This window comes from Ptychodera flava, chromosome 22 (assembly GCF_041260155.1).
Source record: "Ptychodera flava strain L36383 chromosome 22, AS_Pfla_20210202, whole genome shotgun sequence".
In the NCBI taxonomy this organism is placed as follows: Eukaryota; Metazoa; Hemichordata; class Enteropneusta; family Ptychoderidae; genus Ptychodera; species Ptychodera flava.
The window spans coordinates 6,998,636-7,020,778 of NC_091949.1; the positions used below are offsets into that span (position 1 = coordinate 6,998,636).

General features: G+C 38.1%; 1 protein-coding gene across 1 annotated transcript in view; it reads right to left on the reverse strand.

Annotated features, from left to right (window-relative positions):
• LOC139122561 (rap guanine nucleotide exchange factor 6-like) overlaps positions 1 to 9,277 on the reverse strand; it is a 130,083-nt gene extending 120,806 nt beyond the window's left edge. The window contains exon 1 of the mRNA XM_070688103.1: positions 7,824 to 9,277. Coding sequence (XP_070544204.1) covers positions 7,824 to 7,925 — 102 coding nt within the window. The 5' untranslated portion in view covers positions 7,926 to 9,277. The remainder of the gene's footprint in view (positions 1 to 7,823) is intronic.
• Positions 9,278 to 22,143: the final 12,866 nt, after the last annotated feature.

The following is a 22,143-nucleotide window of genomic DNA, read 5'->3' on the forward strand; positions in this document are numbered from 1 at the left end:
TATTGACAATAACCGTTTCAATTTTTGAATCAGAATTGAATTGGACATGATAGACAAACACACGGTACAATATATACACGGTGTCATTCTTGTCAGTGCTGATGCCTAGTGTATGCGTGTGTTTTTCTTTGATATCTGCCACCTTACACCAACACGGTATAAATAATTCATTTAAAATAGGAGATTGCAATACCTTATACAGAAGGTGTTTCCATCAGCCAGTGTCAATATTATTCCATCGTCGTACTAAAAAGTAAATTTATTGCTTCTGAGCAGAGTTTTGCTGCAGTAAAACGTTGATGTGTTGGAATAAATTACCATCTTAGATTGAATGTCTCAAGTCTGTATCATATGAAGTATACTTTTCAAGAAAATAACAACTGTGCATGTGTATAAAAGGATTTCAATGGACAGACGAATGAAACTGATATTGCTTTCATAAATCTGCATAAATCAATTGCGCTTGTGTTTTGATATTGTGATAGCGCCTACAGCTGAAACAGGTGGGTGGACAGCGTTGCCATTGCAGTGATTTACTTTGGTGCTGGATTGAACAGCCATTTTTCAAAGTCATATTTTGTCAATTTTCAAGGAGACAAATTGCCAAGCGCAACTTTAATGCGTCAGAAAAGGAATGGTATGAAAAATAACAAAGTGGACATTAATTTCCTGATCCTTGAATGAAGAATTGATACAAATACATCAATTATGCATTTTAGCCAGGGGCCAATCAATTGAAAGAAAAACAAGGGTTACCCTTGTTTTCTGTAAAGATGAACGCTGACTTTCATTTGTTTTGAAACAGCATGTCAGTGTTTACATGTGTTAACGAGGGCAAGATTTTGAGTCACGCCTTCCATGATGAATATGCGCCCTAACGCCTCAGAGTTGCAATACATTACATGTATGGAGTTAATGCAGACAATTTGTGTAGGAGATCTCATTTTCAAATGTTCCATTCATCCTCTTTTACAAATTTAATCACATTTTTAGTTTCAGAGGCAAAACGCACCTATAGGACAGATATTCAGACTCATAATTTTACAATTCTTTTCTGATTTACAACTTGTAGGGACTCATTTTAAAGCTCTTAAGAGTAAGAAAAATTTTCACAGCCTTAGTTTTTAGAATTTGAGAAATTTCATTTGCTCTATAGAGTTATTAACATGGGGATGGTGGCCATTTTGAATTTCAAATATCCGAACTAAAATGTTGGGAAATTTGTTTCTCTTGTACCAAATTTCGCAAGGTGACCCAAAAATTTTATTCATGATTTTGCAAGAGCATGCTTGAAAGATTCATCAAGGTAAATTTGAGCTAATTTATGTTTTTCACTTTTGAGCTGCCTACTACCTTTAAGTATACAGTTTCTTCCATTGAGATGCCAGAAAATATTGAAAATTCAAGTTGCAGATAGCTGATTATAATTCATGCAAATTTTGATATTTTAAAACGGAATATGTATATTCAGACAATTGATGGTAAAGCATAGATCATTAGACATTAAATCAAATGTTTGTTGGAGACACAGCACTTGGGAGCACAAGTTTATAGTTCATCAAAAATTGGCAAAGTTTCAATAAACCAGACAACTGCGAACTGTAGCCTTCTGAAGAGTGATGTATAAATCCCCAATCTGTCATTGCAAACACAATGCATCATTGCATTAAAGCTATCAGTACACCATGTTGAACACTTTTAAATGAAATAATTTTCACTGAACATTTTTCAGGATATTTTTTATGTGACACTGAGACAGGTCAAACTACAGCCACTGATGACAACAAGTGGAGTAAGCTATAACATAGTAATCAGGACCTAGATGTAAACAAAAGACATAAATAACGAATTCAAGAGACCTTTTGTTCCTCTGCTGATTCTTTTGTCAGGTTCAGCTTTGTGTGCACTGATGCACAGCCTTGACACTTGTATAACAATAGCCAAAAGCATCAGAGATATCATGCTATGGATCTGTTTTTGTTTTAGAAATCTTTGTCTGGGGGACAATTGTTCATCGGGTAATTGAACTGATTGTGGTAAAAACAATGGTTTCTGCCTGTGTCTGAAAGAATTCAGGCTTTGTGCGGTTTCATCCACAGTATCTGTGATGTAAGTGCTTGCCACCGTGATTTCTAAATGTCAAAACATAGTTTGTGCAACTGTAGGCCGGTGGCCATTGGCTACGTGCACAGTTTAGGTGTACACGAGTCATTCCGTGTTTACTTATTTCAATCGCATGTTCCGGCATTATTGATCTTGGAGTGAGTTACTGCTTGGCTTCATTTCCTGACGCAGTCCCGCAACGCTTTCCCTAATTTCCAAGCTAATGGCAGAATTGAATCAAGGGCCCGTTGCCATGGAAACCGTTCATTTCCTTCTGGAAAAACACAATAAAAAAGTCATTGAATTCCGATTCGAACGAGAAAGGCAACATTTCTCTCTTGCTCTCTGGAGCAGCTTGCATGGAAAATTCCACAATGGGCACAGCAGCGGAAGAAAATACTTCTCACAGCATATTCTCTTGTGAACGTGTCAATGATAGAATGTGAATTCCTTAAGAAATATTCTGAGCTCTGTCAATTCACAAATCAGTAGCTTTTTAACATCTTCGAAGATTTTCCAGTATTAGAGTTCAACTTATTCACCCTATTGTACAATGAAATGGATCTTCAACATGGTTTGGTTACATATGATGTGGTGTATTGTGTATGTGTTTTACAAGATGGGAATGTTATATACAGTAGTCTATAGGCATTTTATGTGGTGAGGTATAAACTGAGTACTGTGTGCTATTTAAAGGCCTCTAAATTCGCGGAGACAAATTCCAGCATCACATGAAATCACTGGGAAGTGAAAACCAGTAGCAGGTCAGACCAGTCTTTCATTTCATGAAAATCTGGAGAAGTAGTCAGACACATACACAAGAAGCTGACTAGCTTGACCTTTGACATTTGAGTCCCTCAATAACAAGATCAAATTGTCACATAACTGTCAACGCTCTGTGGCTTTGGATAGCGGCTTTTTATCAAAGCTCCCATTAGACTTCAGAATTATAGGGAGCACATGGTGGGCGTGTTGCGTGTGCGTGCATGCTACTAACCATATCAATCCACGATTTTGTGTCTTGTCCAACTGACACATAAAATAATATTATTACAATCAAAACCTCTTTAGCAGTATTGTTAAAACTTTACAAATTCACTTATGTCTTCAGTACTTCCTGCACGTCTACTCATTTTGTATTCCCTGAATTCAGATACGTACTTGTCTGTGATAAAATATCATCTTCAATAAGTTTTGAAATTCATTCAGTACATTACTGCATATGTATTCATCAAACGTAATACAAACATGTCAGATTCCAAGAGTTGGCAGGATGTCATTTAAAAGTTGCAGGCAGTTCAAAGGTCAAAGGTCACATGATGACATCAAGCTGTGATTTTAAACAAAAGTAAATTAAGGCCACACAATGTTTCCTTGGGGTTTTCAATAAACAAGATTTCTGCAAGAGCAGATTTTTCAATGGTACAGTTCTGCCTGTCATTGGAGTTGAAGTAGAATCTGTCACCTGAGTGGTTTAACTTGTAGAATAACAATTACATTAGCAGGCTTTTGTACTTTGTACAAATTCAGAAACACTAAGCGGTACAGGTTCAAGGGCAGGCGTGTATAGCATGTGTATGAATCACCAATTGAGAGCTCTGTCATGCATGAAATGGACGACATGTTCCAATTACAACAATACTATCGCTTTGCTCGATGACAACATGCAGTCATTTTGCTCCTTTTGAGCAAATCAGACCTACATTGTACGAAAGAATTTTATATACCGTTACGAAAGAATGTAAAGAATATTGTCCTTTTCATTCTTGATCCACATTATGAATTATCATAATTGCACATGTTAATAACATTGCAAATTTTTCTACACTGGATTTCTTTATTTGTAGACAAAATTACTAAATTAGACGTTGAATTGTCACAGTTTCTTTGATTCTGAACTAACAGAAAACAATATTTAACGGCTCGCCAAATATTCAAATAAATGATACATGTATTTTGACGATTCTGTCAATAATTTCAAAATATCGCTGAATCCCTACTGGTGTTATGAATTTGCTTATCAGCATGGAAACTCCACAGGGTACCCCATAAATCCTAATCTCAATCGAGAATGAAATATTCATGTAAAAAAATCATGCATGATCTGAAAAACTCTGATAATGATGCGATAAAGTTCGATTCCGTGGAATAGAGAAGGGAGCAGAGGTTATCAGGGAAGTGCCGGATCCTGTTTGAACAGTAGGATTAATAGTTGCAGATAGTGAATAGAGAAACGTACACTCCATGAAGTCTCTGAAATTTACTGTAAATTCACAGCAACAGATAAGTCTACGTTTTTGGTCACCCTGTCCTGAACAGACTGAATTTTTCATTCATTTTATGTCTGAGGTCCAGCACCTCTCTGTTTTCATCTCAATATTAAACCGAAGTGTTTTTGTTCTCACGGTTCGTACATACAAAGTGATACATGGCTATATAGTGTGCACACTGGAAAACATATTTGACATTTGCGAACTCTATCAAAGAATTTTAAATTAGTGAGAGAAGAGGGGCCACCTTCAGAAGCCCTTTGCAATCCTCTCCTTGAAGTGAATATCGGTGACTGTCAAAGTAAAGGCATAAGCTACATGTACATGTATTAAGATTTCCTTGCTTGTTTGTGGAGGGGCTGTTTGTTTGCGTGATCATTTCTCCTGACGTCTCTTTCACCTTGGTCAGACGAACTATCTGAAAACAACAGGATTTGCTCGAAGCAAAATGACGTAATCCAGTAGAAATTTGAATAACTTGCACTGCATCAAATTCCAACATTTTCCCTTCGATATTTCAATTTATTCATATTTACTTCACCACATTAATTACGTCAGCAATTTATGTAGCCTTTTTAATTGCTTTCAATTAAGTTTAAGAGCTTTATAATTAGGTGATTACACATTAGGTTTCATCGGCAATTTTAGAGAAAACAACAAGAATAAGGAAGAAATTTTATATACAAACAGGCTCTTACGTATTCCATATATTCCTACGTACTCAAAACAAGCCATGAGTCACAATTAATTGAAAGGATAGCAGTACATCAGTTGAGAATTTCTTTCTACTTTTTAATCAACTTGGAAGACCTTTTACTTAGGAAAACATGAAGTCTCCTCCTCAACATTTTGATGCTCTGTAGGGAGATGTTTGAAAGTTCGCAATAAGTTACTATTCTTGACTGATAGTAAAACCTTAGTATATTATGTATGCATAATGATGCAAATATGTGTCATTTCTCTTTTGAACAATGATCGATTCACATACAGGTTTAAACATGAACATGTGCTCAACTCCTGGTTCCACTATCTCATTATTTTTTATAACCTTGAAAACATGTTTTTGGATCACGGTGTGCATACCCTAAAAATACCAAAATAGTTGCTGCCTTTCTAATAAAACAACTATACTGCAATAAATGACACGATTCAAGGATGGATTAACTGAGAAAATACTGCTTACTATTGTATACAAGTATTTAATCTCTTCTGATGAAAAATTCGTCTAGAAAACTGACAACCCAAAATAACATCTACACATTGAGTTAGCAAAATGGAACTTTGCTCTCCAGATGTCAAAATCCAATTTTGCAAATTTGTCAACCTACGAATCATTTTCGTTGACAATATTTTTTTGAGAAAGAAACACGGGCTCTCTCCAATGACCTTGCTGCTGCCAAAGAATGTCGCTTTCTGAGAGCGAGATATGATTGACACACCTGAACTCACAATAACTCCCTCAGCATATTAGATTTTAATGGTGGGTAATTGGTACAATTTGTTGAAGAGCACAGATTATGTCAATCTCTGAGAATAAATATCACCAATATGGTTTCTGGATAACAGTATAGTTTACCCAATTTGACGTTGTTAGAACTGAATACTTATCTTTCTCATTTTTAAATATATAATTTTTTTTCACTTTTTTTTTCATACTTGAACTTCTAAAGCATACATGACCAAATGTAAGTGACACCTTTGTAGTATTTAAAGATCAAGCTTTTGTGTGCTAGTTAATATACCATAAGATTTTACAGAAAATAGCTATGCATTTGCCTAATTTGAGTTATGTAAAGACTAGCGGTGACAGCTATAATTAAATGAGAGTGAGTCAATAGCTGCATAGATTTATTTGGACTGTAGGGGGATTTACATGTACCTCAGCTAAGATCTGAATGGCATGCATGAATTGCAGAGCCAAGCACAGAGTAGGGGTGACAGTGGCACTGCAAAATGCAGCTGTGGTTTATGAAGTAATAGCGCTGATTGCGATTTCAGCTCACACGCGGGCAACATTGGACATCACTGCCTGAAATTCGGACAAAAGTTTGTTATTGCAACTGGCAGTCTGAGCCATAAGTTCATATGAATGAGTGTAACTTTTAGTATCCATTGTAACACTAGCAGGTTTTATTTTAGTTGTTCTTGCAGAAAATGCTGACAAACATTTATTTTTGCATATTAATGAGAGAAAAATGATGTCATTTGTGATCAGCACTATTATGAACTGCTCCATGCATGATTTGAGCAGCTTAGATGGCAAAGAGTCTGGCTGCTTGGTACATGTTACCAGCAGTCAATGATGATGACCAGTCATGTACACAGTGCATTGAACTGCACAATCATCATAGGGACCACTGATATTTAAAACATACATGTACCAATGGCAAGTGAAACTCACTTCATTTGACCTAAACCCCCCCCACACTCCCTCCCTAAAGGGCAGTTTGGAAGAGCTTAATTCCAACAGCAAAATTATGATTTCAACAGCTCTTAAACTGCTCATGTTATCGGGCGACAAAATACTTACCAGTAAAATTAACACAAAATACGAACAATGACTGAAGACAATGCATAATTTCATAATAAAACTGTTAAAAACAGTGGAAATAAAGCTAAACTTCTGCTGCCAAATAAAATATATGTTGATTTTATGAGACGGATTTAATAATCCACTGTCCCTTAGCAGCCCTGAAAATATACTGGACCTAGAGTGACACTGTGACGGTGTATGGAACTTTTCAACATCAGTGAGTACCATACATGAACCACCGTTACCATGTATGAACAAAGTTCTATTGATAGGTCACTGGTCACAGAGGTGAACCCAATTCACGGAATTGGACTCTGTGATACTTTTTATACTCTGGAGGTCTTATTGTCTGAAATTTATTCCAGTGGATGCTGCACATCTTCTGTTCTCATGTTGGGATCATGCATTTCTCCACGCAATGCACAGCTTTTCTTCTAAATTCTGTGTTACTCGTGTAACATGTTGTGTGAAATGTTATGTTGATATGAATACTGGTAGGGTCAAAGAGTTTTTAGACTCTTGACATCAGTAATCTTTACGTCCACAAAATCAGTGCACACACAAAGATATGAATTTTGAATTTTCTGAAACTGTATGCTAATAATGCAAGTATTGTGTGTATCTCTCTATCAGGTGTTCCATGATTTATTGACACATAATAAAATCCTTTCATGGAACGCTCTATGAATACTTAATGCTTGCAATGCATAGAGCATAAGTGTATGCACTGGGGGAGGACGACTGTGACCCTGCTGAGCAATCAACAAACTTTGCTTGGGTGGACACAAGCTTGCTGGGCACACTCTTGATGTTCCGTGCCAAGCAAACCGTATCCACCGTTGGAAAGGTCTCCACCCCTGAATATAAAATTTATATGCTGTTTGAGACATAGGTGAAAATGACAATGAAGAGCTTACCTGTGGCGTGCGTTCCTCTGGACGCTTTTGAAGAAGGATGATAAACTGTCTATCCGGATACGCTGCTAATGACATTATGAACTTTTTCATAATTTCAGACATTCCTTTCCTATTTAGAGTTATTCAGTGTTTCAGGCACTGCGATTTTTTTAGGTCCTTCAGAGTTCACTCATTGTGAGTTAAGGCCCTGGGGGCCCTTTGATAAGGTCAAATTCTGTCAAACTGTTTGATACAGAGGTACAGGTTTCCTCTAAGACTAGGTTCAAAAATCTTACACTCCAATCTCTGCAGATAATCGAATGACAATGGTTTCACAGGTACTTGTCAATGTCACATAGTTGTCCTGAGGACGGCCTCCCGTGAGTTGGCGGCCGGGGAGATTTTCTTGGAACCGGTGAAGCGGGCGATTTCATGGAGTGACGAAGCTGTCATACTGAGCTGATTGCCGCAAAAAGTAATGGCAGGGTGGGATTCAAACATAAACGCGTGCCAGGCTATGTGTACTTTCCGCTTTGTCAATAATTATATAGTAAACAGTGAGTTGCAGCGTGTGAAATCCGACACTCCCTCGATGACAAGTTATCCTCATTTGAAAATTACCGGGACGCCTCCGGCCGAGAAAATGTTGCTGCGACCTCGCCGGACTTCAGTCTACAGACAGATGTCTGGATCGGGAACATGTACGCAGATGGAAATACCTGCACGTCCTCAATTTCAGGCAAAATCGAATATTCCTGACCCGAGCGCGCCTATGGAATGGACGGTGCAACGTCGTACGGCGGACCAGCTATCAGGCACACACTTTACGATTTATGGCCTTTGAAATTTGGTCTCTTACGGCCAATTAACTAGTAGTCTGGATGGAGTGACAGATAGCATAAACTGTTACAGTAGTACCTAACCTTCCAGTACGGGAGCAATCCAAACGGGTGGCTTTAATTCGTGTAGTTTAACAACTTCCCACTCAGCACCGAAATGACCTTACACAACTTCCGGCCGGATTCCCAACAAACTTCTGAGCTCTGTCCTGAATAGAAGTTCCTTTTGAAGTTGTAAATATTGAATATACAGAAGCCGACCAGTTGTAGTGCAACACGCAATATTTCCCAGTGGCAAAGTATCGGTACCGGTGGCAGTCCACAAGCTTGACAGACGATCCGCGCAATAGGACCGACCACTGATTTCACTGTCACGGCAGAACTGTCTGCTGCCAGCGTTCAAACGCCAGAGTAACGAACGTGAATGTTGGCAAGGGCCAACGACGAAGATGGTGATCACACGGCGCTTACGTAACTCTTCCGGGTGTGAATGTATTGCCTCACCTGGACCTGACAGTATCCTACACACTTCCACCGCGGGCGACTCTTGTTGATATATATTGTATTGTAAGCCTGTCGTTGAATTATACAGCCGCAGTAGTACACTGACGGACGACGTATCAGGTGACCAAAATGGCGAAGATTGATTAGCAGCTTCAGAAAAAAGCCCCGGATATAGCCTTGAACAGTCATCTGGGGGCGCTCTCACTTGTCAACATATAATCAGCCAGTAACCCCCTCATGCAACAACATCGTCTGGTATAGTGATAGCAACATGAACCAGGAATTCTATGTACCTTTTGTACGGAATAATCACTATTTTTGGCAATACAACGTATTCCATGTATGTAATGAATAAGTGCATTCCAAGATAAGTGCATTCAAATGATGCGGCAAACAGTGTCATTATACTTCAAACACTGACATTGGAATTGTCTTATTTTCTACAAAAAATGCACCAATGGTACAGATATTCGGAATCTTAAACTTTTCCAATATTTTTCTGGTCTACCACTTGACGAGGCTCCTTTCTAAAGCTCTTCAGTGGATTGAGAAAAAATTTTATCACTCTTAGTTTTTTTTAAAATGGAAAATTTTATTTGTTCTCATTGAGTTAACACGTAGATGCCGACCATTTTGAATTTCATATATCAGTAAATGGTAGGTAATGGGTTTCTCTAGAACCAAAATTTGCACCGTGACCCCTGATTTTCATTCTTGATTTGGTAAGAGAATGGTTGAAAGTTTCATTGAGGAATGTTTGAGCAGTAAATGTTAGGTAATGGGTTTCTCTAGAACCAAAATTTGCACCGTGACCCCTGATTTTCATTCTTGATTTGGTAAGAGAATGGTTGAAAGTTTCATTGAGGAATGTTTGAGCAAAGTCATTCACTTTCGAGGCGCATACTAAACGACAACCTTCCTTTTTTCAATTCTTTATTGACAGTCATGCTGATAAGTAACTGCCTTAGCTGATGACAAGCTTTTCTAAGCATCAATGGTGAATTTGAAAATAATCTATTTAAAAAGTTTATCACATAAGTGACCGTTTTTCTCAGTATATTGTGTTTCTCGACAAGTTCTGGTACTGAGTTGGTGAGTCCTGCTTTAGTCTATCGTTGAGACAGAGAAAAATAAATGAAAAAGAAAAAGGGAACAAAAACATGCAATAGAGACAAAGTGGTTTACATTTTTGAATAATAGACAAGATTTAATTAAATGACTATGGACATAAACATGTCAGTCTGCAACGTGATGCTATAATTATGACACGTTATTCATAAACTCCTGCGGTAAAAGTTAAGATATAGCAGTCTCTAAAGTGGAGTTTCCTGGAAATAAACACGATTGCACCTCACATATTCTAATTCTGTAAATTGTAGAAAGAATGTGCAGATTCAAAGTGTCAAGTGTCATTCTTGAGATTGTCCTTGCGAGGATTCTTTGATTACATCATTTGAGACATGATATTGGAGTTCGACATTTCTGCTTTCAGTAAATTAATCAGAAAACATCCAATCAAAACAAGAATATCTATTTTAGAGGCGGGTTATAACAGAATCACTGTCAACGCCAAGAAAAACAGAAAAAACAAAGGATCTACACATTGTCACAAGAGGGCGTACTCCGTAAACGCTCTCAAATTGGTTTCCAACGAAAGCTGTTTTTCAGAAATGTACATATCGCAGGCGCAGCTTTAACTGTTTCATTTTGAGAAGTTTAAAAAAAATGCGTTTTAAGTGTTTTTAGGAGTAGATACAGCATTTAAAAGCATCTTGGGCAAATTCAAATTGTGGAGGGCATAGTGAAAACTGTTCCCAACTGCCCTCCACCATGATTTCAAAAAGCTTCCCCTCTCACCAAATGCTTTCCGCTCTCCCTCCCTCCGGTCTTTATACGTTCTCGAATATTTAGGTATATTAACGTATAAGGATCATCTTATCAGTGGTATACGTAGAGTGTATTCCATATACGTAAATATGCCTAAATATACAAGAACTTACATCACACATTTTACCTAGATCCCCACCACAAGAACTCCTCACTCCCTCTCCCCATAACAAAAGTTCCTCACTGCCCTTTCATCATACTGTTGTTTTCCTTCCTACTGTGCAGTGCTATCTTTCACACGATCGTAAAGTCTTCTTTTCGTACTTTGACACGAAAATCTTGTTGTCCGCAGGGCGATGTATTTTCAAAAGAGCATTTTTATTAACTATATAGGAGGGTAAGTGTAAAGCAAGTGAAGATTTAAAAGCGTCACATGTACAACGAACGATCCATTCGCACTGGCTAGACTCTCGACAGCTGCTCGTGCCATTGTGGCCTGCAGGTCATACTTGCCCTCGCCCTTGAGCCAGCGGCTCTAGGTTGAGGGAACAGGCACACTTCACAGCAACTGCCATAGTGATACTATAGTGCCTACGTCGATATTTTACACAGTCACTCGTGAGCTATTCAGCTCTGGGACTATTCGCCCCATAGACGTGTGTACGTAAGCGAGAAAAATTACAAATGACCTCAAAAGAGGGATAAAACTGCAGCAAGTGTGAAGGAATACAGTAAAATATTGGCCGACTAGCGGGAAATACAGTACTCGTTAAAATAAAGAGCAAATGATGTGTTCTCTCTCATGCTCCATAGAGTTAACACAGCGCATATTCGAATTTTAAATGTAGGTAATCATGATCTTTGAGGGTTTTCTGAGAATACATGAAAGCAGCTTGGATAGAGATTTACAGCTTTGCACCCCTGGTGCTTCCGCCCAACTTTAAATAGTATGGTTGACTTGTGCTTACAACGGCAGCAGACGATCCTCGGAGCCTCCAGTACTTTACATGTGAGCTTTGCTCTTTATTTTAACGAGTACTGTATTTCCCGCTAGTCGGCCAATTTTTTACTACATATAAGCGAGAAGCTATTCAGCTCTGGGACTATTCGCCCCATAGACGTGTGTACATAAGCTTATGTCTCAAGCATATGCACATACGTCTATGGGGCGCATAGTCCAAGAGCGGAACAGATCACAAGGGACTGTGCAGTGGTATTTTAGGCAAAGAAGACACGAGGGACGTCTACAGTCTAGCACAGGCGAGAAGGCCAATAGAGGAGTGGGAACAAGTTTTGAGAGGTGATTTTCTTCTTACATTGAAAAAACATTGAAAAGGCTTTTTAATGTTAGGTGACAATGTGTTTGACATAATATATAGACCAGTCAATGAGACTGCGTTCAATTATTGTAAGATAAGATATAACACATTGAGTAACTTATGAAAATACGGTTACCTAAATGGCGTTCGGAAATTGATTTTTAAACATTTGTTGAAACTTTCTTCAAAAAAAACTTCTTCATTACCATTCTCTTTTCTGATAAGGCGCTTTAAATAAAATTCTTTGTTTGCCGTCTGTGTGCTCATAGGTTTTCAGGGAAAGTTAAGAGAAAACCCTCAAAGATATACCTACATTTAAAATTGGAGCATGAGAGAGAACACATCATTTACAAAACCAGGTTCACTGAGAATACATGAAAGCAGCTAGGATAGAGATTTACAGCTTTGCACCTCTAGCGCTTCCGCCAACTTTAAATAGTATGGTTGACTTGTGCTTACAACGGCAGCAGACGGTCCTCGGAGCCTCCTGCACTCTACATGTGAGCTTTCAGGGACCAAAAATCCCTTTGAGTATATCGACAGTTGAATCGTCACATCACCACACACACACACACAGACACACACACACACACACACACATATATATATATATATATATATATATATATATATATATATATATATATATATATATATATATATATATATATATAATCAAAATCAGGAAATATCGATGCTATCGTCTGGTATCAAAATAGGGCTTGAAATTTATGCGATACTAAACGATAGTATCGGATATTTTTGGCATGCAACATTTTGGGGAACCGGCCAAAGTTGCATTAAAACTATGACTTAGATTACTACTGATAGTATCCAATAATGTGTGATATTTCTAAAGCATGACGTTGCCTAAAACCAGCGGAAGTTGTGAGAAAATATCATACTCACCAGACGACACCATCGATCTCGTATTCGATGGTGTCGGATACTTCTAACTCGTGACATTGTCGGAAATGAGAAAACTGTATTAAATATGGTTTGGTTTTTAAAAGTAAGACGATAGCAGACAATACGATTTATAGTTTGGGTTATTTCTGATCTGTGACATTGTCTATTAACCAGCAAATGTTGTATTTTAACATGATCTTGCTTAAAATTTTAGCTGGTACTGCCATCGACATTGATTTGTACACCCAATTAATTTAATGTTTGTTGTAAAATTTGGACAAACCCCAATGTCAACAGTGGAATTATGATTTAACAATTAATATTTTTCATGAAATCCGTTCCAGGGAAAAGTAAACTAAAGTGATGCTTTTGTCAGACATGAGTATCTATCAGCTCACCAGCTTAGTCAGTTTCTTTAAGGTAATATGCACCTCGGAAAGTGAAAGACTTAAACTTTTGCTGAAACTTTCAACCATTCTCTTACCAAAGCAAGAATAAAAATCTGGGGTCACCGTGCAAACTTTGGTACTAGAGAGACAAATAACTTGCGATTTCTCGATATTTGAAATTCGAAATGGCCGCCATCCCTGTGTTAACTCTATGAGAAAAAATACAATTTTCGATTATCGAAAAACTAAGACGGTGAAAACTTTTCTTTCGCCAAGAGCTTCAAAATGAACCCCCACAAGTGGTAGGTCAGAAGAAAATTGATAAAATTTCAAGGCCTGAATTTCTGTCCCCGAGGCGCGTTCTACCTTAAACCAAAGACTGTCTTAATGTAGTGTGCGCCGCAAAAGTGGAAGCGTTAAACATTTGTCTAAACTTTCCTCAATGAAACTTTCAACCATTCTCTTACAAAACCAAGAAAGCATCAAGGGTCACCGTGCAAAATTTGGTATTAACCAACAGTTGACAAACAAAATTCAACAAAACTATCGAAATTTCTAGGGCGCCACCACTTTTTAGATTAGAGAAGCAAGCATTAATGTAAGAATTGATATTCTTCCCGTACGATGCCCTGGTATGATTGGACTCACAGAGAATGAGGGACTTTGATAGAATGCACAAAGACAACCAAACATTTCACGAGGGGGAAAGATTTATAAACTACCCATTGAACTTGATTTTTTAAAACCAAAGTTTCCGACGATCTTTTTGATTTTTTCAGAGTTATGACGACAAAATGATAGCAGGAACATGAATATGGAGTCAGTACGTCCTTGCCTTATTTCACTGATGAAAAGTGACGCGATCTTATTCAGTAAATGCTTATTTTAATTCTTCTGGAGTATCATTAGCGTTGGGCCTGCGGGTAACGATCCTGTTCATTGGTTCAGATCTGATTTAACCGGCAGACAGCAGGTGGATAACGTCACGGTGCATTAGTGGTCGTATGTCATCTATTCATCGAATTAATTGTGGGGTGCCTCAAGTGCACGATAGTGGGCCCCCTTCTGTTTTCTATATATGTAAATGACATGTAACATAAGGAAAGTAGATTCTACTGACAATTTTGAACAAAAGGATAAAACGCATTTGCAAGATGCCTTTGTGAATAGTCACGAGACAGATTTTATTTAAATCTCGATGATGTGAATTTTCGGATCGAGTGTTTGAGTCTTTTTATTGATTCTTTGGAAGTGTTAGTTCATCTATTTACTGTTTGTTGATCAATATTGGCTATATTATAATTGTTTTCTTTTGTTTGTAAATTTTGTTTTGTAAATTTGGACCATGGTGGAAATAGGTCTTTGGACTTTGCTGTGTAATCCATACACGACATTGTTGTTTTTTTGTTGTATTACGTATTCTGTTGTGCAAAATAATATATAAATAAATAAATGAATAAATAAATAAATAAATAAATACCGGTAATACCAATTCAGAGCAGCCAATTTTATTGCCCGGTTCTACTTTTATAAAGAGATCAAAGGAAGCTTGGCTGTTTTGTAATCTTCAATAGGAACAACACGAAATGAAAGGCCAGGGTGAAGACACGAAGGTATGATGTTGAATTTAGTTAGTATGCGCCTCGAAAGTGAAATACTTAAACTTTTGCCCAAGCTTTCCTCAAGGAATGTTTTGATTCTTTCTCTTTCAAAATCAAGAATAAAAATCGGAGGTCACTGTGCAAATTTTGTTACTAGAGAAACAAATTACTCAAGATTTACCGATATTTGAAATTCAAAGTGGCCGCCATCCCTGTGTTAACTCTATGGGGAAAATATAATTTTTGATTTTCAAAAAACAAAGCCGGTGTAAAGTTTTCTTACACCAAGAGCTTTAAAATGAACCCCCACAAGGGATAGATCAGAAAAGAACTGAAAAAGTTTGAGCGTCCGACTACATGTCTCCGAAGCGCCGAAGTATACACTCTTTGCCCGAACGGCATAAACGATGAAATTCCAGTAGCGAGTCATGAAAGTAAATTCGGAAGAATTTCAATCCACTCACAACAGTGTCTCAACTCTCACTGCCTTTTCTTATCTCGATGCGCTTTCATACTCAATCTGAGAGTTGTGTTTAACCTGAAGGGAAACTTTTCCTTTGTTCAATTTCGCCTTCACTGCATAGATGCATCCTTTTACCAGACACAGACGATTTCGCTGAGGAGGTAAACAGTCGTATAAAACCCACACGGAATAAATTTGTAGGGAATACGGTGGTTTCAATCGGGTTCGAACTCACAACGTACGGCAGTCACTCTCAAACTCCGCTGGAGTGTCGATCAAACCTATGTGATGCAGTCTGAAATTCTGCTCGTACCAAGACAAAACCGACTTTTTTCAGAATAATGTAAATGACACCTAAAGATTGCCACCCTGTGTTCAAGATTAACATCCTTGAAAATTTGAACTACAAGGCACAAACTCTGCAGTTTTCTGTCACTTGGGGAGGGGGCGGGTAAAAGTATCAATTTTCACAAAACCTACTGGTCAAATTTCAACATTTTCTACCAAAACTTATAGAAAAAGTGTAGTACAGCAACAAAAAGGTTTCCTCCTGAGGTTCAACGAAAACTCTCTTGCTGCGGTTCATTCGACCGACTTTGCTAGCAATTGACGTACTATTTTAGCTTCAGCGGTCTATTGATCTGCCGCCTACGCGTGCCTACGCAAATTTGCCTGAAAAGGTACAATTTTTCAGTCCCTGCTAAGCTCATACAGACAATGTCTAGTTTGCTATTGTCCTCTGTATCGTGTTGATTGATTCCTTTGTTTTCATTAAAAACTTTAAAGGCACTTTTGGCGATCCCTAGGGTCGCCTTTGTTCTAGTCTGTATGAGGATTATGGAGGTGTGATAGTCTTTTGTTTTCTACTGAAATTGTAATGTAGTGGGTAAATTTTCTGATGAGACAATCTGGTGCCAACGCTTGCCTTTAATCAGTTTGCTTTTATAGTGAAACGCAACAACAACCTCCTTTGAGAGAATTCATTCATAATATATCCGAAATAAAATTTAGAAAAAATTGTGTTTTTACTGTGTGTCGTTTTGAAAATATATTTCCAGCATAGAACTTCAAGTGATGTATTAGGTGATATACAGCAACAATCGTACACAGCATGATGATCGTTAGACGAGCTATTTGAACACTCTCATCTCTCCTTACAAGAGTAAGGGTATTGTTAGTCAATATTAAGAATAAAAAGGCGAGGGCAGCTAAAAAACGAACAGAAGATAACTACCAAGTATTGCCATGTATAATTTAAGTCAGTTCATCAAACGCGCACCAAACCTTCCTTTCATATTTAAAGGCACGCGACAGCGCCACACAAGACACTTATCTCGCGGTAGGTCAATTCAACCTAGATCTGGAACAAATGAATGCTGGTTTTAAAAATATAAATGTCCACTTCTTGACTAGGTTTATGCTAGGTCCATGTTTTTCCTGGCGTTGATTGGAAGGGTGGCCAACAACCGTTGTCCAATTGATGTTTCCCTCAACTTAGCTACTGGATCCATTTCGACCGTCGCATGTATGAAGATCACGTTCACGGTTCATAGTCACTCACCTAGATATGTTGATAACCTTTTGAGTACTAGTATCTCCAAATTCATAACGTCACATCAGCTGTTCAGCCAATTGTTGGAACAATTTTTATCAATATGTAATACGAACAAAAAAATACACACAAAACAAGAAGGGTTTCAAGTGTGGTGCTCGTCTTAAGATGGGGTGGTAGACTTGCCTACAAGCCGCTTGGCATTTCTCGGCTATAGGCGGTAGTTATGAGGCCTTTGCGTTCACCCCGACATCAACGCGGCAGTCTGCTTATTCGATATTTATACAGCTTCAATTCGCGACAATCTACTGAAGCTTATTCATCCAATATTGACTCTGTTATAAGCCCGCGGGTTTGGGGCAAGTCGATATACAGATAACAAGAGTTCTAGTTCTTTTTTTAGGTTTGTTAATTTACTGATTCCTCGATATTTTGTGCTTTCACCGTACCGTATAGCTTACTTGCCCAAGAAGTAAGTGGGGCCTTCATACCACGCTGAGATCAAATACTACCGAACAATAGATGTCTTATACTGATACACACATAATATGTTTGTATGAGTACAAGCTGTCTCACACCAGACATACATTGACATAACCAGAAAAACAAATGTTACAGACAAACACTGCGAACATATACACACAGAGAGTGAGGAGACAGACAGACAGACAGAAAGAGAGACAGACAGACTCAGACAGAAAGAACAATGACAATAACTTTATATTATAATTTTGAATAGACCCCCACCATAAGTTGGGGGACACACTTTTCTAGGTTAGGTTGCGGGGATTCGAAGATAAGTTGATAGTGTCCGAAATTAGGTTTTAGATTTCGTCCTTGGGTGAGCAGAATCTTACTATTGTTAGGGAACAAGCATTATTAACGGAAGGGGGAAAAGAGAAAATATTTCATTAACTAATTGTCGCCAGCTCACGATGTTAGCAAAAGTTTTAAGAGAACCCTTTGTTAGCAAGAACATTTTAGGTGGTCCCTCCTGCCGATACAAGAATGTAGAGCCCACCGGTTCAAACTTGTCTCGTAAGCTCTTATTGTCAGGGTGAGTAGATATCGTTCTATCTGAATGTATGATATATATGTATATATATATATATACATATATATATATATATATATATATATATATATATATATATATATATATATATATATATATATATATATATGTATATATTGACAGGATAGGTCAAGCAGCACCAACTCTAGCACACAGTGTTCTTCACTACAAACTAAATTTTATTGTCCGACGTTTCGTTGGCTTAATCCCACTTCATCAGGGATAAAAACTAAAATAAACGGATAACAGATAATAAAAGCATTAAAAGAAAGTAAAGGAAAGCTAATATTATTGAAACGAACTTGAGTAATTTCAGTGATAACTGGACCTCGGGCTCAACACTATGATCTATATTACACAAAGAGTTGTAGAACAACGCAAGACTGTACTCACTTGTTGACTGTCAAGATGGAAATGACACTGAACCAATCAGGGCAGCGGTTGAAATGCATTGACACCTACAAGCTGATTTGCATATATTGAATGCGATGTACATCACGTGCAAACGTAAGAAATGTGCAATATGGCGTACAATACAAATAGACAAACAATTTCTTCGAAAGTGGAGAGACAGCTGCAGGAAAACCAACCAGTACTGAAATATTTAGGCAGGAGAAAATAGAACTACACTGAAGTGAAAATTTCACCATCAAAATAACAAAGTAGTAAAAGTACAGGGTAAAATTCAATGTCAATTCTTAAAAGATGTAAATGTGTTAATTATATATATTATATATATTATATATATTATTACGATATCTAGATAAATAAAGATATGTATGTATGTATGTATGTATGTATGTATGTATGTATGTATGTATGTATGTATGTATGTATGTATGTATGTATGTATGTATAGACGGATGTATTTATGTACCACACAAAGCGGAAGCTTATAAAAACTATATACTCAAACATGAAATTAGTGACTATATATATCTTATTTTACAAGATAAAGAGAAATATATTTACAAGAGTATTGTGGTTTAAAGCGCATTTGTGTACAAGAAATTTAATCACTGAATTTCAGCTGAAAGAGTAATTTCACTGCATGTGATCGTGTATGGTGCAAAGTATGAACAATGTATTCCTCGTACAAAACTGGATATATCTGATATCTGTGCATTTATATATTTTTGGCAATTGATATGTATGTACTTAATAATGTCAGGCGCTCTATCATCATGTTTTGCGTCGTGATCGCCATATGTAAAATAGCGATCATAGAGCGGTATACAAAGTGACCCGAGTGCGTCATACGCGAGATGCTGTCATTGATTTTCAACACGTGGTTATGGTTTGAACCGGCGAAGTACTATCACTGAGAGTTCCTGCTTTACAGTAGCTCTAAGTTTTGCCCGGGGTTGTGGCTTTGACGACAAAACCACAGCCCAAGACAAAAAACCTTAGAACTGTTGTACCAATCTGATAAACGAAACCACAAAAAGACGATATAGGAAGCATCGAGGTTGCTGGATGCGCAGAAACCCAAAAAGTTCAACTTTCTTGTCATCATCTCTAGTCAACAACACATCACTCTCAGATGCTATTGGAATCTCGGTCGCCCTGTCGTCCGCCCTCTGACCCCTATACTGATACTGGTGTACTCTTACGGGATTTTGTTATCCTTGACAATCATCCGTCCCACCATCACCATGAAGATCCGATGTCCCTATTCAGATACATGTCGATGTCTCTACTGGCATTCGCTCTTACTCCAGACTGTGTGTGGTTACAATGTCATGGAGAGATTCTTTGATTCGTCTTAAGTCCGTATTCAGATCATAAAAATACTCCCACTGGACGGGAAGTTAATATATTGGTGTTAATTTACGAGAGAAAAAATAGTAGACTGCTTTCTGAGTTGACTATTTTCTATTGTCATTTCTCCCTGACAGTTTCACTAGTTCTCATTTCATCCAAGTTTTCAAGCAATTGTCTATATGGTCAGAAACGTGAGTTTCCCTTGCATTATCGACTGCCCTCTATATTTATGTCACTAGAGCTCGTCGAACTGATGGTTTGGCAACTTTGAAAAAAAACCGGCCCAGGCAGGGTGAAAAAGATTTTTACGAGTTTGCTTTTTCGTTTCCTCCATTCAAAATCTCTTTCGAGTGATTGGTCGAAAGTTGTGCACTCACTTCGCGGCTCTCACCCGGCCGCCCTTACACAGTCAGTAGTCTCGAAGTGCAGTCTGGGTAACCTAGACTACGAATGGTACGTCTTGATCACTGATTCTTATGATATACGCTCCCACAGTCGCCTGTTTTCGAAATTTTTGCACTGCACCTACGTGCCCCATAGAAGTGTGAACATATGCTTGAGAAGAAGAAAGTCAGGAAATCAAATAGCAATAACTGAGTATAGGGACTAATAGAATCTCACACCCCCAAGGACCTGGGATCAGATTTCTCACACGAGTTGGGGATATTTTGTCTCACACGAGCCTCAGGCGAGTGTGAGACTATGCCATGTCATCTTCGGTGTTCGATTTTACTGTGAAAATTAGCAAGTTGATTTATCACGTAACCGTCTAACTTTCTCTTTCATTCTCAGGCGTATGTACACACGTCTGTGGGGCGCGTAGGCGCAGAGCGGAATTTAAGAAAACAGGCAACTGTGCTCACAGGATGCACATACTTTCGGCTCACTCTGGGCATGACCCTGTGATTATTGCTATTTTATGTTGCAGTCACAGTGTCGAACACGATGGTAGAACGCTTGTGTTTAACAGTGTCACCTATAATAAAACTTCGAAATCATCCGGGGCAATGATCATTAAAACTTCGAAATCTACGGGGGCAACAAACCGAAGACTCTGTCAACCTCACTACGGAACCTAACAACCTAAACTTCGAATCCTAAAACGTATCTTTGAATCTTTGCGTCCTAGCTTCGGATTCACGTAGGCTCACTTCGGATCCCATCTGAACTTAAAAACACTCAGCAATCTGCCAATTAAGGTCGAACGTTGTGAATAAATATTTATCCGTACACAGTTTCTCTCTAAACGACGTCGTTAAAAAAGTTTGCAAACATTAGTAATTCAAAGAAAAATGCAGTCATTTTCAAATTTGTACCGATAATTTTCTCTCAATACCGCCTTGATTCATTCCCTTAAGATCCATTCCTACTTACCTAGAAGTGGACAGACCTTGAAATTATACTGTTGCCTGGAAATGTGACGCCACCCTGCGTCCCAGATGTGGGTTCTGGGAATTGTATGCTCTGAGACCATTATTACTGCATTTAAACAATTGTAAATGGCCCTAGAGTGTCATTATTTTGAGTGTACAAGCCAAGCTTAATAACTTGTTTCTCTCTCTTGCGCCGTAAATTGCATTATTGACAGACAAGACGTGAAAACATTTTCCCCATTTCGTATTGGGCGTCAAATTAATTCGACTATACGTACAAAGTTCAGACCCGTAAAAAACATTTCTGATATTTCTACAACCTTGCCACTATATCAAGCTCGTACTCATCGCGCCATTGTGGCGGAGGGATGTGGTAATACCTCCCGGACATACAATATGACAGACATCTGCACCTAACCATTGTCTCGAGTTTACGAGAAAGTTTGGAGACAAACATTTCTGTTCTGATGGCAAGGCCATTTGGGTATATTTTGCCTTGGGGTTGGGTTTAGTTGAGTTTTCCCTAATGTGAACGCTCCAGATCAATCGTATGAAGCTATCGTCCAATTCTTCTCCAGAAAGTACACCTGATTCGAAAATACAGGCGAATGCATTGGGGATGGGGAAGGGGAGTGGGGGAAGCAGAGCACTGGAAGTACGCAAGCGCAGATCGATTTTTCCGTCGAAGAATATATCAGATATATCTGATATATGATATCTAATCGT